This window comes from Colletotrichum fioriniae (genome assembly GCF_027942845.1).
Source record: "Colletotrichum fioriniae strain IMI 355084 chromosome Unknown scaffold_6, whole genome shotgun sequence".
Lineage (NCBI taxonomy): Eukaryota > Fungi > Ascomycota > Sordariomycetes > Glomerellales > Glomerellaceae > Colletotrichum > Colletotrichum fioriniae.
Window position 1 is genome coordinate 2,062,094 of NW_027076842.1, and position 16,946 is coordinate 2,079,039.

At 52.8% G+C, this 16,946-nt stretch overlaps 5 protein-coding genes and 1 non-coding gene across 6 annotated transcripts; 4 read left to right on the top strand and 2 right to left on the bottom strand.

Moving 5' to 3' along the window:
• Positions 1-570: 570 nt before the first annotated feature.
• N0V96_005965 (uncharacterized protein) lies at positions 571-1,696 on the top strand (the record flags this gene model as incomplete). Its single annotated transcript, XM_053198587.1, has 3 exons — positions 571-732; positions 812-1,357; positions 1,472-1,696. The coding sequence occupies 3 exons, from the start codon at positions 571-573 to the stop codon at positions 1,694-1,696; spliced, it is 933 nt and encodes a 310-aa protein (XP_053044008.1).
• A 535-nt stretch (positions 1,697-2,231) lies between these two features.
• Positions 2,232-2,303, bottom strand: N0V96_005966. Its single transcript has one exon. It is a non-coding gene; the product is annotated as a tRNA-Trp (tRNA).
• A 1,333-nt stretch (positions 2,304-3,636) lies between these two features.
• Positions 3,637-5,865, top strand: N0V96_005967 (uncharacterized protein; the record flags this gene model as incomplete). The annotated part of the gene is made up of 3 exons (XM_053198586.2): positions 3,637-3,780; positions 3,838-4,160; positions 4,239-5,865. 3 exons carry the CDS (start codon positions 3,637-3,639, stop codon positions 5,863-5,865), a joined length of 2,094 nt encoding a protein of 697 aa, XP_053044007.2.
• A 51-nt stretch (positions 5,866-5,916) lies between these two features.
• Positions 5,917-7,397, bottom strand: N0V96_005968 (uncharacterized protein; the record flags this gene model as incomplete). Its single annotated transcript, XM_065757540.1, has 3 exons — positions 5,917-6,117; positions 6,190-6,463; positions 7,054-7,397. 3 exons carry the CDS (start codon positions 7,395-7,397, stop codon positions 5,917-5,919), a joined length of 819 nt encoding a protein of 272 aa, XP_065613883.1.
• A 1,654-nt stretch (positions 7,398-9,051) lies between these two features.
• N0V96_005969 (uncharacterized protein) lies at positions 9,052-9,939 on the top strand (the record flags this gene model as incomplete). The annotated part of the gene is made up of 1 exon (XM_053198584.2): positions 9,052-9,939. The coding sequence occupies one exon, from the start codon at positions 9,052-9,054 to the stop codon at positions 9,937-9,939; it is 888 nt and encodes a 295-aa protein (XP_053044005.2).
• A 4,751-nt stretch (positions 9,940-14,690) lies between these two features.
• N0V96_005970 (uncharacterized protein) lies at positions 14,691-15,821 on the top strand (the record flags this gene model as incomplete). The annotated part of the gene is made up of 1 exon (XM_053198583.1): positions 14,691-15,821. One exon carries the CDS (start codon positions 14,691-14,693, stop codon positions 15,819-15,821), a length of 1,131 nt encoding a protein of 376 aa, XP_053044004.1.
• Between the last annotated feature and the right edge of the window lie 1,125 nt (positions 15,822-16,946).

The following is a 16,946-nucleotide window of genomic DNA, read 5'->3' on the forward strand; positions in this document are numbered from 1 at the left end:
GCAATTAGAGACATTCTCGACGTAAAGCCATGATTGGTCAAAATGTCTATAATCGTGACATGGTACCGAGATCTCATGTAACCTCGTGGGCGTCCGCGAAAAGCCTTGGCACGCGGAGACTCGATATAGCGGGATTATGCGCGTCAACGTGGACGGATCAACGTCAGCGATTTGCTGCGGCTACCCGTCGGCCCCGAAATTTTACTTTGGTGGGGAACCCATTACAGCGCACGTTTTACGCATCCCAACCTAAGTCGGCCAATTGACCGGGTTCTTATCTTGAAGTGATCGGAGATACTCGAATCCTGTTACACATATTCGGCTGGAATATCGCATCTCATCCTCAGACATTTTGTAGATTTTGCAATTCACCGCTCATCGAAATTGTGAGACGTGGCTCAGTTGGAGCTTTCACTTACTGTCTCTCAAACTACGTCACCAGCCAGCGCCTTTACGAACTTGGCCAGCATCGGGAACCTGACTCATCTCGAGTTCGTCTCATCTCATCTTATCTCAATTTCTCTCACTTAGACCGACAACCCAATATACACACATCTCCATCAGCTCACCATGGCGTTCACGATGCACTCCCACTCGGGGCAATTCTGCCCCGGCCACGCAAAGGACCAGCTCGAGGCTATCATCCAGCATGCGATTAGTATCGGCTACAAGACCATGGGTCTGACGGAACACATGCCCCGTCTCGAGATTGGGGACCTCTATCCTGAAGAAGTAAACACTACAATCCCCATCATATTCCCCAGAGATAACCATAACTCTTAAGAGACTGCATCCTGACAATCTTGACCAGCTCGAAGAAGGAGACCCCCAAACAGCCCTCTCCATCCTCGCCCCCCGCCACGAAGCCTACCTCGCTGAAGCCCAACGCCTGCGCGAAAAGTACGCCCCGCAAATCGACCTCCTCATCGGCTTCGAAGGGGAGTGGTACCGCCCAGCCTACGGTCCTTTCATCAAGTCCCTCGCGTCCCACCCGGCGGTGGACTACTTCATCGGGTCCCTGCACCACGTCAACGCCATCCCCATCGACTACAGCCGGGAAATGTACGTCGACGCCATGAAGTCGGCCGGCCCCGATGAGGAGAGCATGTACGCGCGGTACTACGACCAGCAGCACGAGATGCTGACGGCGCTGGAGCCGCGCGTGGTGGGCCACTTTGACCTCGTGAGGCTCATGAGCGAAAACCCGGGGAGGGATGTGAGGCTATGGAAGGGGGTGTGGGAGAAGATTGTGAGGAATCTGGAGGTCGTGAAGGGGTACGGGGGCTTGTTGGAGTGTAATAGCAGTGCGTTGAGGAAGGGTCTTGATGAGCCTTATCCGTGTCGGCCTATTGCAGAGGTGAGTTCTCCCCCCCTCCTCACCCTCTTCTTGTTCCTTTCTCCAGAACATCGAAAGACATCTTGGAGTGTGTTAGCAGTCACTGATTTCTTGCGACTAACTCTTATATGACAGGCATGGTTGGCAATGGGCGGGCGCTTCACATTCTCAGACGACAGCCACGGCATCGCACAGGTTGCGACGAATTACAAGCGCAACGTGATCTACCTCGAGAGCCTGGGCGTCAAGGAAGTTTTCACTTTTGAGCGCGGGCCCGTGGAGGGGGTCAACGGGGATGCCAAGGCCATGTTGCGGGAAAAGGGTGTTGCGTTGGCGGCGTTTCGGGAGAACTTCAACTAGAGGAGGCGTGAGCGCGATAGAGTTGTAAACAAAGAACACGTAAGAGAAAAGAAAACAGCTGGTGTAGAGAATAGACGTAGAGGTGTGAGATAGATGAACGTTATGGCAAAGGCCCACGCATGTTCGGTTCCATTCTATTACTCATTGTGCAATTGATCTAGCATCCATCATCTCCCTGTGATCGATATTTCAAGCGATTGCTCATCAAATTCCGGTGCTTTCAATGCAGGCAGGAACGTATAAGAATTGTCAAGTGAAGCGCCGGCGATGAACCATGATCTCAAGTCTTGAATTCCAGGGACTTGAAGCACACAATTCAATCACAGCTAACAATATGCCACTCAACATCCTTTCAGATGAAGTAAAAAAATTTGAGAGGGTACCTGTGTAACAGGACCGTCCTGACCATTGATCCCACCACGAACCCTAATATATCCCACAAAAACTCAAACCCCGAGTTCTCATGCACCATCACCAAACCACCACCACAACCAAAACAAAACTCACGATACCTTCAGAGAAGGTGAAAAAAGACTGACCCCCACCCGATTTGAACGGATAACCTTTCGATCTGGAGTCGAACGCGCTACCGTTGCGCCAGAGGGCCATTTTGTTTGTTGTGCCGAATCTCAAGCTCGAGAGGCGGAGTTGACGATGCAGTCGGGAAATGGGTCTATGAATGGAAGCGGGGTGGAGTGGCGCCTGCAGAGTCGGACAACGGAGTCTTTGGAAATGAAAGTGGGCCTCATGAATTAAGGGCAAGTGTGCCGCTTTCATGCAGGACAAGAAATGCAGACTCATTCTCTCGGGTAAGACGCTGCAGAACGATTGGCGAGTCAAGAATTTCTACATGATTCGAGGGTTTAGTCATTCCAGCAGATATTGGGGTCTCAATTCATAGTTGCATAGAACAATTTCGACGTATAGCCAAAACCAAGGCACCTGTACTAATTGACACCTAGAAGGCGGAGACAGCACTGCGCCCTTGAGACCTGACTTAGGTTGTCATCCAAAGCTACCAAGCTAGGTCAGGCAATCGCAAGTAGGCTTTTCAAGCTTTTCAAGAGCCTCTTGATCCAAGTCAGGCGAATTAGACCTGGCTTTCAGCCCATGGACTTATCGACTCGCACCGAAAGTGGTGAAACTTCATCTGGCTGTTGAAGATGCATCCAACTAGTCTCAGCCATTGCCGCTTTCGGTGCAAGTGTCTGTTACTTACTTTTCCAGCACCCTTTCTTCTTCTGTCTGAAAGCTTGCGAGAGAGGAGCGGGCGGCCTTGGTAGGTTCGTCACTGTTGAAGCATTTTTTTGTCAATTTTTGCAAGATCCTTCGACTCATCCTTTGCATCGACAAGATCAGTAAGAACTCGCAGATGCACACGAAGATATTGAATCCCGCCTTTCCACTAGCGTTCCCAGAACCCCGGATCTCATCCGAGAAGAGCTAAGACAGAGGGGTTTGCGGGAAGTGTGTTTGCATTCTTGGACCATGAATTGGCATACACCACTTGAGCCGGATGCGGCCGACCTCGATGACCTCATTGGACTGGCATGGTTGTAAGTCAGCCCTAAGAAAATAGCCTCGTGCTTTAATAGGAATAAGCTTTAGCCCGTCAATTTAGTCTGCATCTCCGACCCCCATGGATGCTTTGCCATTGAGCCACTGGTCGTGTAGTGTAGGTACTTGAAGACGCCTTGCCGTGGTCGTCCTTGTCCTGATGCATCACCCCGGCTTCATCGATGAGGGACGACCAGGCGGTCTCCGCAAATGGAACAACTTTGTTTCGTAGAAACAAATACCTGCCTGATTTCTAGCTTACTGGCTTTGAGGAGCTGGTAGATAAAACAAGCGTTGCCTACCTTGTCACGATAAAGCTCGAGCAGCTTTCGGCTCCTCATATCTAATCCGTGTCCTGATAGCCCAGGAACCAAAAACGCATCATGACTGTGATAAATAGTCAATCTCTCGGCGGCGTCTTCGTCTTGGCCGGCTTCGCCGCTGCCCAGGGACAAGGAGACGTCGACCCCTTTGCGCCCGTCTACGCAAACTGTCCCTCAGGCTTGGCGGTGCGGTCCGCTTCAGAGGTAAGTTGAGGTTTACCCCATGAACTTCAGGGATAGCTATTGACTTGTCATTTTCAGGGACTCTCACGATCGGAGTCATCATGGAAGGTAAGTCGTGGCGAAAAGGTTGTGCCTGCGCTCAGCTCGTACCTCGCATTGGCAAATATCTCTGGATTCGATGTCCAAGCCTACATCCAGCGCCTCAATACCTCCAATTATCCCGTCGTTGGTCTCTCCATCTCCGGAGGAGGCACGCAATCAGGTGTTGGAGGTCTTGGTATATGGCAGGCTTTCGATGCCCGCAACCCAGCTGCCGTTGCTGCTCGTACGGGTGGTTTGACGCAAGTTCTCTCATACATCACTGGTCTAAGTGGCGGAGGTGCCTTGACCGTGAGCACATTGTAAGTCTTGACGATTATTCTCTAACTTACTTCGTCTCTCTTTCTCCACTCAATATAGAATGCTCACATTTTTCGCAGAGCTGCCAATGATTTCATTTCCATAAGTGCTCTAAGAAAGCAAATCAACTTCACTGTGGATTACACCCTGGGTCCCGACGGCAACATCACCACATATCTAACAGACATCTTTGAAAATGTTGGCGCAAAGGCAGAGACGGGACTCCCTGTCTCCGTCGCAGATGCCTTTGGCCAATTCTGGGCAACCTATCTCCCAGAGAACCGTACTTATGGCAACTTCTCTGATCTCGCCCAATCCGGAACGGTCTTCTCTTCAGGCGAAGCCCCAATGCCCATCATAGCCCTCTCCGAGGTCATCCCCGGACAATCACCCACAATCGGTGGCATCATGTGGCCTGGGAGAAACAACACCAACGGATTCAATCTGACTTCCTACGAAGTGACGCCCTTTGAGTTTGGAAGCTGGCGAGGTGGAAGAATCCAAGCCTTCATGCCGACAATGTACCTCGGAACCTCCATGTCCAACGGCACGGCCCAGAACAGCAGCGAGTGCGTCCAGGGGTTCGACAAGTTCACCTTTATCCAGGGATCTACAGCCGACGCTTTCGACGCGTGGTTCATTGACGACTGGTACGACACTCCAATCTTTGCCAAGCGGGCGCTCAAAACGGGCCCGCCATCCACCTCGGTCATCGTGCCTCCCCCTCAGTTTGAAGACGACGGCCGCGTGATCCTCGTCAACCAGACCGCAGAGTCCTTCAACCAGACATTCAACGAGTCTCTGTGGGCCACCTACCCGAACCCCTTTGAGAACTACAACCCCGCCATGCAAGGGATTGACGAGCTCCTCCTCGTCGATGGCAGCCTCGGCGGGGAAACGAACCCCATCCGGCCCCTCATCATCCCCGAGCGCCAGGTCGACCTGGTCATCGTGTACGAGGCCTCCTCGGATGCGCAGTACAACTGGGTAAACGGCACCAACCTCGTCAACACGGCGCAGTCAGCGGCCCAGGGCAACATCCCCTTCCCGCGGATCCCCGACGTCGCGACGCTGGTGACGCAGAACCTGACCAAGCAGCCCACCTTCTTCGGCTGCGACGCCGCCACGTCGCCGCCCACGCCGCTGGTGCTCTACTTGCCCAACTCGCCGTGGTCCGGCTACAGCAACTTTTCCTTCTTCAAGTCCTCCTTCACGGACAACGAGTTCGACCTCACCGTCGACAACGCCTTTAACCTCGCGACCTACGGCAACGGTACGGTGGACGCAGTGTGGCCCGCCTGTCTCGCCTGCGCGACGATCCGCGGAAGTCTGATCAGGGCCGGTATTGACCTGCCTGAGCAGTGTCAGGAGTGCTTCCGCCGCCATTGTTGGAACGGGCAGGTTGCTACTCGTGCAATCACGGCGGACGATCTCGATCCCAAGCTGAGGCTCAACTCGACCTTGTCGTATGCTGAATGGAATAAGACGTATTGGAGCAGTCAGACGAGCACGGGTGGTGCTAGCGGCAGAGGAAGTGGCGGGAGCAGCGGCACCGGGACCGGAGGCAATGGCGGCGGTGGTGCCTCATCCACACCCTCGGCATCGGCCACGGCGAGCCCCTCTGGTGCACCGAGTTCGGCCGAACTTGCACGAGTGGCGGCTGCTGTGACTGTGGCTTCTCTGGTTGCTCTGATAGCATTGCTATAAGCTAGGATTATGGGGTATCATTTCTACACTTAATATAACCAACAAGTTCTTTCAAGAACTGAAAAAGACATTGTGTTTGTGTGGCATCAGCAGCTCAGGGGCAAACGGCCCGTAGTCAGGATGTGCCTGCTCCATGCCAAGGACATCCGCAAAAATTTCTCTTGCCTGTGCACACAGTAACGGCATGTTGCTCAGTAGACCCTGGGCAAGATGCATCCAGTCCGTTATTCCAGAGAGCTTCAAGCGAAGACTCTAGTAGTTGCGTGAGTCAGCAAGGCCGTACCTTCAAACACAAGAAAAGGAGTGTGTCCGATCTGATCTCACCTCAAGTTGTTCCTTGACATCATTGTCTTCCTCCAAGGGTGCCGTCACTCTCATGGCTCTCTGCGTATGGACGACGTATTTGGCAATCTTGTACATCTTGGAACAGCCGTCCAGCACGTTGTTCAAATCACATCCTTCTTCCTTCAATCCTGCCAAGAATTGGATAAATTGGCCTATGACCCTGACATTGAGATGAGCCTCTGATCCTGCGGGCTCCTCGAGTGCCGACCACAAGAGTATCAAGCTGGCCATGATAGGATAGCCGAGAAGAACCCTGTCGGAAGTGTTAGTAAGCTTTACAGAAAATCAAGGATTTTTGAAACTGACCATATATTTACATAAGATTGAGGTGGCATCACCCGTAGAAGATCAATGATTGCCCGAGCCGCCGACGTACACTTGGAGTGTGACTGCTCTATGCTGGGAAAGGCGCCCCTGTTCACCCAGTCCGAGTACAGCGAGGACGACGGCTGTATGCTCGTCGCATTCTTGAGTCGCGCCAGATTGATGTTGGTCTTGATCAGAGTGCTGAAATAGATGAAATGCATCAGGGCGGTGTGCATGTCCAGCGCTCCTGTCGTCGAGGGGGTGGAGGGGTCCGGTCTCGAATCTTGCGGGAGCGAGCTCTTCCACTCTTCCAGCTCACAATTGGACAGTATCATCATCATATGATGCTCCGTGCCTGACTGGAGCTGAAGATTGTGTGGGGAAAACTTTCCATGGAGTGTGACTTGAGTCCTTGATAGTTGTGCCATGCTACTAAGGAGGCACGGCGAGTGCGAGATGCCATCAAAAACGGTGGCGTTCTTGGCTGGAAGCTCAACGGTGACATCGTCATGAGCAAAGGGGTGAGATAGTCCATACTTTGCCATCATATCGGTGTTGAGTATATGTGTTGCCCAAAACACCCGCTTACGCCGCGCCGACTCGACGGCATCGAGGTTGGCATAGGTTTCCCTCTTGTGCAACCCAATGATCTGCGCGGTTCGGGCCGCCGCAGAAGCCAGCTGAGCTGTCGTGCGCGCATCGGCCGTCTGCAACGAGAACGTTGCTATAGCCAGCAAGGCCTCACAGGCCAACACGTTTGTCCCCTGAAGGAGGAGTTCGGGGACGATGGTGTATGCGTTCTTGTAGTATCCCCAGCTCAAGCCGCCAAAGCGCTCAAAGGAATCATTCGCGGTCCTCCACCGCATGGCGGCCCCGAACATGGCGTTTGCAATCGCGCGCCTGGCCGAAGTATCACAGTCATTTTGATCGGCGTGAACCCCGTACTGTTTGTCAGTATGCCCTAAGAATGTCTCCCTCGTCATGGCGGGACAGAAGAGCTGCACTTCCTCCATGACGGTGACTTCCAAATCCAAAATGTAGTCTTGAGGCGGAAACCGTGCAAAGGTGCTTCGGCTGAAGGGCCTCCGATCTACAGTTGCCTCAATCTGACTTCGAGCGTTGCGAAGTCCTTCTAGCACGGAAGTCCGCCCGAACAGATCTTTGGGGAGGAAAGGGAGAGCATAGGGTGGCACCCTTTCGCTCCGGCTGGGCCCAGGATCGGCCGGATTACGCTGTCGTTGTTCTGCGGCATGACTCTGTATTTTCTGCGCCAGACTTTTCGGTACCTTTATACGACGTTCGGTAGGTTGGGAAAGCAAAGTATTAACGAGGCCTTGGGATTGACCTTTTGGATCCTCCAGGGACAACTGGCCACTGAGACTGCCAATTTCAGCCACATCGGGCGCCTCGGCACTCTGGCGTTTTCCTCCTAGCTCGGAATCAACTTTGTTTCTGGGCAGAACGTCAGCAATCATCGACAGAATAAGCACCCGCACTTGGTACTGACTTCCGCCCAGGGCCTCTCTTCCTGCGCTCAGTGTATACGCAGGGTACGCCCGACCTAGTGCAGAGTCCACAGGCCGGTTCACCCCCATCGCAGCGTCTTTTGCGTGATTTACAATAGGCACATGCCTGTGAATGGTGATCAGTTTAGTTCATATCGACCCCGACTGGATGGTAGGGATGCGGATTTGCTTACACTATAAATCCGCTTCTTAGTGACTTCCTCCGCATTGCTCTCGACGGTACTGGTGGCCTCGGCGACACCGGCCATGTTTGCTAGGTGGTCTCTTCGCCCCTCGGAGATACCTTGAATAGAGAAAAGAGCTCTTGTTTGATTCCGCTGGAAAGATGGGCAAACAGTGTGCTTCATGCGGGAGTTGTCGTGGGTAGTCGGGGGGGATGTATAAGTGGGCGGATATTATTAAGCTTCCGCCCTTTGTGTAGTAGTCGGGAGAGATGGCGGATACAACTGCGGATGTTTCTGGGATGTTTTGTATCCCCCGCTACAGTCTTTCTTGACTAGCTTACCCCAGCTTTCCGCAAATCAGCGTTCAGAACGGCCTTAGACTATCATCAAATCGGAGACATAATTATATCCGCCGAGTCAATGGAAGTTCTGAACCAAGGTGCTTCCTCCACAATTGCGCCATCTCATCCTTCCTCGATTCTGCACTTTCGACGTCCAAAGTCCCGAGTCATTGCCAAACGGGTCGGAAGAGGCATCGTAACCTCCGACCTTGCGTAATAATGGCGGAGTCGTATCACTATACCGTCGGACTTTCAGTCTCAACCGCACAGACGGAAAGTTCAAGTAAAGAGTATGTTATCAAGTGTATAAGAGGACGCGAGAATCGCGACGAACACCAAGCGATCAACACACAACGATAGCAGACGACAGCAATCATTTCAGCACGTCATATCTGGAACACTTACCAGATCATCCCCTCCAAATCACGAAGATGAGCTCTTTCAAGAACGTCGCTCTCCTTGGCGTAAGTCCACACCCCAGTCTCAGAAGTCAGAGCACCTGAGATGCTAAGAAGTCTTCAGAAAGGCCTCTTGGGAACCGCAATCACCTCTGAACTTGCCAACGCTGGCTTTAATGTCACGGTATTCGGCCGCGCTGAGTCTGCTCCAGAAGACCTCCCCGCTGGCGTGCACTACAAGACAATCGACTACTCCTCAGTCGAGACCATCGCCACGGCCATCAAGGGGCAGGATGCCATCGTCTCAACACTCAGCAAGGGCGGTCTTCTCATCCAGAAAACCATCATCGACGCCGCTATCAAGGCCGGCGCCAAGCGCTACATCCCTTCCGACTGGGGCTCCTTCACCACCGACCCCAAGGCGGCGGCCGAGCTTACCGTCATGATGAAGCCCTTTACCGACACCCAGAACTACCTGAAGCAAAAGGTCGGCGAAATCGAGCACACGATCTTCTCCGTCGGCGGCTTCACGGACCTCGTCGTCAAGTTCCCCATCGCCTTTGACTACGCGAACAAGACGGCCGCCGTGACGAACGGGGGCCACGCCCGCTTTGCCAGCACCAGTCTCGCCGGTATCGGCAAGGCGGTCGCGGGCGCTCTGAAGAACCCCGAGGCGACCAAGAACCGCAATCTGAAGATCCAAGAGTTCGAGGTTTCTCAGGCGAAGCTGCTTGCGCTCGCGAAGAAGTACTCGCCGCCCGGTACCGAGTGGAAGGAGACTGAGCTTGACGGTGAGGTTGAGCTGGAAAAGTACCTGAAAGCCGCACAGGAGGATCCTACCAACGAGTTCGCTATGTTTGGTCTAATCAAGGCTGCCCTACTTAGCGGCCGATACAAGTCTTCTTACGACAAGCTCGATAACGAGCTTGTGGGCCTCCCGGTTCTGACGGAGAATGATCTGGAGGCTAAGTTCGCGGAGGTGTACAGTCTTTAGACCGGTTTGCCACTCCACAATCTACACAGTCAAAATACCTAGTGTGGCCTACTTGTAATAAGGCTATGATGAGCAGAGAATGAACTCTATTTGCAACCATTTTAGCAGTAGAGAATAGACTTCATTCAGGCAGCTGTGGCGTCGTTGTGTGCGCCTAGAGAATGACTAATCGACAAATATGTGATAGCCATTTCCTTTCGCGGACGCAATTCTTGCGGTATCAAGCACGAATAAAGTCAATGTTCGTTGGTTTTCTATGTACAACAGAACTATCGAATGAGCGACATCGTCAAGCGAACATGCATAAACGAGCGTTGAAATGTAGTGGTTCCGATCGCCTCAACAGAAAGAACGTTTGGCTCGGATAGAATTATGCTTCAACGCCTCGAAACCATCGCATCTAGTCTAGAAGCCTAGTAGTCATAATGGGCCTATCATAGTCGCGAGGAAGGAAGAAAATTATGTCAATCACGCCACAAACATTGGTGTAACATTGCTAGAATTCTAGTCAGCTACAACTTTTCAATCCTAAGTCTGTTCACTTAGTGCATTTGAACACTCCAACACCCTGTAACCAAACTCATATTAAACACGACATAATGTAACCCTTCAAAGGAGATAGCGCTTGAAAGTTAGAGGATAGAACTCATATTGCCATGGACGGTGCACCACACTGACAACCCATGCAGTGCAACGACATCCACTCCATCACGAAATAAAGATACATGGAGAATACAAACAGCAGAGTATCTAATGGTCACAGATGCGCCCGCATGTACCCCGGGCCAACGTGATCTAGACCACCACTCCAACCTGAGATGCAAATCGAATGCCGCAGTGACAATCAAAAGCCTGTTCCATCCAAATGTACAAAACCCCATTGTCGTCTAGATGATAGGGTGAAATGGACCAGGTCTGACATCTGATATCACTCGCTTCCCTCCTCTTTGCAGGCGCCCTCATTTCGCATTCAGGATTGCTTGCTTCCAAGCCCGCGCCGTCGATTCTTGGCAACACATCCCCCGGGCAGCTACTACAAAGATTATGCAGTGTTCCAACTTCCCGCAGGATGGCGCTCTCTCCAGTGTCCACACTCCACAAGCGCGCGAATCTTGGCAAGGGGGCGGCACCCCTTTCGATCCTACTGCCAGCCCGGGACGTCCGGCAGACAGGCCTAGCCGGTTGCCGCTGAGCATCGCAACATGAGACCCAGGGGAGGAAGAGCAACGGAGAAGGGGGGTCCTGGAGTGGGGACGTAGGGATGGCGTGAGAGCACTGGGCAGTCAAAACTGCTTCTTGTAGGGGGGTGTGGTGTTGGCGTGACAGTACCTTGGAGGATCACGTTGGCTGGAAGCCTGGAATGGTCTCTGAAATCAATCCGCTGGCTGCCACTGGATAAGGGCCCTCGTCAGCCATGGGATAGCCGAATTGCATGGCCGTTAGAAGGCCAGCATGGGGAGAGTGAGGTTATGTTTTGGGGAAGGGGGTTGAATTCACTGCAGCACCATATCTAAACCATCTTCGTGTTGCCATGCTGAAGCTGCCATTATCAAACTTCAAGACATCAGGTCATTATCTCGAGTCAGTTTGAGTTTCATGATCTGTATACTTCTTCTTATACGCCGGGTTATTATGAGAGTTTTCGTATATGCCAGTGTATCCTTAGCGTTTTTGGACAGTCTAAAGCTCCAAGGCGAATACGATTAATATCCAAGACCCACTCGCCACACGAAACGGCTATCGAGACCACGGCAACAACAGATGGGTCCCAGAACGTTCCGTGTCAGTTGTCGATTTATCGGCCGATCGGACAAGAGAGAGGGGGAGAGAGGCAGCCGAGGAGCCCTTTGATCCACTGTGACAGAGAAGCTGGTCTCGTTGGAATTTGCACAGGGCGGAGTATCTGACCCGTAGATGGATATTTGGGAAGATATTGGCAGGCAGCCAAATCTCTAATCGTAGAGAACTATATCTCAGGGCCCTCGTGAGGATCAATCTAAGCGTGCTATAAGAGAAAGTACAAATACTTGCTCCTTGTTGAACTTGTTGCTCTAGACTGTGGACCGTGGACGCAAGTTCGCAAGCTTATCCCACGGGGGTTGCTCCCGTCTTCCCCCCTTTCCTCCCAACTCCAATTGCCTAAATTATCGAGGATGAAGCCGATAATTGTCGCGTTGATCATAAGATCAAGCCGTCGTGTGTGCCAGTGCTCCTGGAAGAAGGATAAAACAGTCCAACAACCCAATCACGCCTGCAGCATCACCTATTGCCAAGGAAATTCTGTCTCGTCGTTTGAGCATCGAGTCACGGAAGCGTCCCCCTTTCGGATCGGTCCGCTGACCGATGTCGCTGTTGTTGGCGTCATCGACTTTTCGGCTCCCGTATGTGCTCCCACTCTGTGCGTAAGGATTGCCCGAAAGAGTAGTACAGATAACCACCATCAACAACTACCCCTTGACCGATGCTCGTTGATCGTTGATCGTTGACCGTTGACCGTTGGCCGTTGATGAACCCAGATCGACGCAGCATGGCAATGGTTATCACCGGCAGTGCGCCGTTGGCTCCGGGTAAGTATTCTCACACACTAGCACGCGAGCGGGTGCGTGTACTGTAGTCTCCGGGAAGGCTTCCTCCTCCCCGTTGCGGCGGTGATACCCCCGCCTCGCTTCACCATCGTTCCTCGTCCCCCATCTCGCTGATGTCGCCGAGCCGCCGAGGCGACGCCGAGGTAAATGGGGTTTCTCGAAATCCCATCTAAACATGTCCATGCCGGTCGGGGCGCGTTGCGAGAAGGGCCAATCATACATGGCTGCATCATATCTCCCACATCACGGACAATAGAGCGCCCGTTTCTTTCTTTTCTCTTTCTTCCTTTTTGCTGGTATCCAACCGAGGGAGGAGGAGGGTGGCCGGCCCGTTATTCAATGTCAAGAAAAGGCCTAGAACAATTTCAGAAGCAAGTTTGACAGCCCCCGCTAACGGGCGTTTTGGTGGCACCCCCTTTCTGTCTTGCAGCTCGTGGGCGGCGATCCCCCATGCGAGCAAAGTTGCAGAAAGGCCAGGCGTGGCAGAGAAAGCTCCCCCGGAGCTAAGCTAGTTGACGGGTCCCCTTTTAGCGTTCCCGCGGGAAATTTCGTAGCCGTTTGAAAACACATGAGTCGCGTCATTTTGTTGCCATTCTGGGTAATCTCTTGACTAGTCAGGAGGTAAAAGGTTAGGGATTATGATACTAACAATGAAGTAAATGAAAGGGAGAAAAGTGACGCGAACCTATCAAATGGCGGTGGAGTTTTGGGCAGCGAGAATGAGGTTCACTCATTTTGCGTAATTAGGAAAAAATTAGTATGGTATCCAGCTTTGGGCAGCGACACACCACCACCACGCCCACCGCGCCCAGACTAAGCCTTGAGAAGTTTAGCCAATGAGTGACGCCCCGGTTGCCATTCTCGGAAGAGCCCCGTAGTTATCCCCGTGCTTCGGGCCCGGTGGATCTCGGGACACGCCAAACGGTAAGCGACCGCGGGTGCGACGGCGCGGAACAAGCGGGGGACCCACTCGGGGCTCAGTGGTTGATTTTGTCGACGTCGCTCTTTACCCCTTCCGAGTTAGAATCCCGCCCGACCTGCATCATCGGCCTTGCAGCTTGCAGGAGCATCATACCTGTTGCAAACGAGTTCTCCCCTGCACTTTGCTCCCGGCATCTGCCATCACATCCCTAATTGAGATGGAGCGGGCAGAATCCCGCTGTGGTTCTGCCTAACCACACTCTGCTCCCGCCTATTCGGGATGTCTTTCCTCATTTCTCAAGCTCCCCTGTATCATCAGCAAGCCCGTCGCGGCTCGCCTTTAGAGTAATTGTCCTATCTTATCAGAGATACCCCTTTAGCACGCGACTTCACGGGTCTGATTAGGGCTACTCTCTACGGCCCAAGAAAAGGGAGCAATATTGCGCTCTCGCCGGAGCACTCAGGCTTTCCGCAGTCGGGGACCCTCTTCGGCATGGGGCACCTTCGGGTGCAGTCCCGATGCCCGGAGGCTCCGGCGCTGGCTCCGTCAACAGTGTCCTGTCCCCGCTATCTTTCCTATCAGGCTTACCTTATCTCACCCAACGGTTTTCGGAACGTCCGACGTTATCCCTGGCGGCATCAACATCCGTAAGTTACCACTTCGAAACGAAACATTGCGCAAACCAATTCCCCCAAAAAATGAGTGACCGAAAAGAGAAAGAATGCCCAACCCAAATCAGATATCGCGTATTTTTACCGAAATTTCTCCCCGGGCAGAATATGCCCCTTCTTTTTTCTTTACTTTTTCTGCTTACCATTCATGACCCCAGGTAAGTTAACCTTTTGTCAGACTGCTACGATATCGGCGGTTGCGGCTTCCTACTCTACCTACGGATACGTGACGTGGGTGCATGCTTCCATAAGCCCTCCCTTTCCTGCGTTCCATATGCTGTTTTCTCCCTTGGGAAGGATTATCCTTGCTCCGTTGCGCCTAGCTAGACATGAATAATCAGATTAACCTTTTCCCCTTCCTCTTACCCCAAAAAAGCTCCGACTGACGTGCGATCTGCTCAAACTCTCAACCAACTCCAAATCAACTTCACCCCTTCACAACGTTACACCGACTTAATCCCGTGCATATCGAAAGAGAGGCAGAAAACCATCATCTTCAGCCGCAATTGAATACAGTCATCACCACTAAGATCATACATCGTAGCGTCCGTCACACGATCATCTATACTCAAAATGAAGATCAAAGCACTCAACGTCTACCCTATCAAGGCTCTCCGCCCAATCCAAATCACCGCGGCAACCCTCACCGCGCAAGGCATCCTTCACGACAGGACCTACATGCTATTCAAAGTAAACCCGGATTCGACCCTCCGCAAGATGCAGCTCTCCACCTTTCCCCAATGCGCTCTCTTCTCCCAGGAGATCGTTGGCTCTCCCGATGATGAGGGCGGCGAAGAGATCCTTGTAAAGTACAACATTCCAACCCCGCCCCTCATCGATCACCATATTCTTCAGGATACGACCCTTTCGATGCCTCTCGTCCCAGATACATCGTCTCTGGAGCCCATTTCCGTCGACCTTCACGGAAGTCCTGCCGAGGCACTCCGCATGGGGGAGCCATATGACGCTTTCTTCTCCGCCTGCTTCGGCTTCCCCACAATCCTGGTACACATCGGCTCCGGCCGCCGCCGTGTCCTCGGCACCCTCGCTCCAGGGTCATCTTCCAAGCAGCAACAACAGCAATCGTCCTCTCTATTCTCCTCAATCACATCATATCTCCCCTCCCTCTCATCTCTCTCCAAGTCTGAAGCTGAAGAACAAGCCTGGCTCACCTTCACCGACTGCGCCCCTTACCTCATTACATCAGATTCTTCCCTATCTTACCCCTCCCTGACCTCCTTTCAAAATCCGGATGCCCCATCCACCGTTATGCCCAAAATGCGCCCCAACATTGTTGTGGAAGATTCCTCCGAGGCACCCTTCGCCGAGGACTTTTGGGCGGAGCTGTCCTTGCCCGCCTCCTCCAACGCCAAGCTCCTCCTAACGGCCAACTGCGGCCGTTGCACATCCCTCAACGTCGATTACGCCCTCGGCCGCGCAGCTCCCGGACCTGAGGGGAAGCTCCTCAACACTCTGATGAAGGATCGCCGCGTTGACCCGGGCCACAAATACGCCCCCGTTTTTGGTCGGTACGCCTTTCTGGAGGTCCCTTCCGTGGGAGACGGGTCTCTGGCCGGGAATGGGACGGTTCAGGTCCGCGTGGGCGACCAAGTCGTCGTCACCCGACGCAACGCCGAGCGGACAGTCTTTGATTGGGACATACCGGCTCTCGCCGCAAAGAAGACCGTTGTTGTTGTTGCATAAAGGGTCCATATCCGCAGATCAGATTTCCTGATGTTGGTGGTTGCAGCCCACTTCCCATCCACATTATTCTCCCCTCCCCACTTGGGCAGCCATCTTTTTGTTTTCCACTTTTCCTGCTCTAGACTAGAATGGGTAACTTTCTTCACAAGACGGCCATAGCACATGTCATCTCTCACGATTCCCACATGTCCCAAAGGGGGAAGAGAAGGAAAAGAAGAAATAACCGCGGAAAACGGGTAGCATTCTAGATGGAGTCAAGTCGTTGCCCGCACCGTTGGCTGCACCACGAACCAGAAAAAGGAAACTGGGCACACGAGGGGAGGGACTATCACATGTGAGGTTCTCGCTACATACGGCATCATATTACCAGGTGGACGGGCGAAGGTAGAGCTGGGAAGCAGAAGCAGGATGTAAGAAAAAAGGGCAGAATGCCGTGTTACCTATCTGAACCCCTCGCGCTGCGCGCATCACGTCTTTTCCCGCACAAACCCACCTTTTCGAATCCCTAACCCCCCTCTGCATCGTGAAAACATCCCTGTCATCATCTCCTGATCTCACGAAAATGATAACGCAACTAGAAAACACCGCGGCTCTCCATTGCTTAGAGAGACCTTTTGAGGATCGAGATAAGAGCCTCACCGCCATTAACATATGCAATCAGGTCCAATCAGTCCCTTCCCTTGAGGTTGCCGATAGATACCTCATCTACGGAGTATCTGTACTCCTTCCCTCCCTCCCTCTCTCTCATGGGCTAGAGTTGCCAATGACACCATCCCAATCCCCAAGTTTCATATGCCCGTTACCTTTGTGTAACCCGAAAAAAAGCGCCACTCGCCTTTCGGCGTTAGCTGACGGGCAAAATAAATAAAGCGGGGAACACAAATTTATACCCGCCAGGGTGCTGCTCCGTCTTCCTGATACCCCAGATGCCCAGATCCCTTTGATTAATAAACTAAAAGGGGAGATGATGTGTGGAAATGCGGTGCATCTCGCTGGAACTGCACCCAGCGGATAAACATAAGATACCACGCCATATTCTCAAGAAACATCGAGAGATTCGGCGAGGCTTCCCGCGATCCTCCCTCCCCCCCTAAAAAAGAGCAAACTTTTCCATCCTACGGAGTA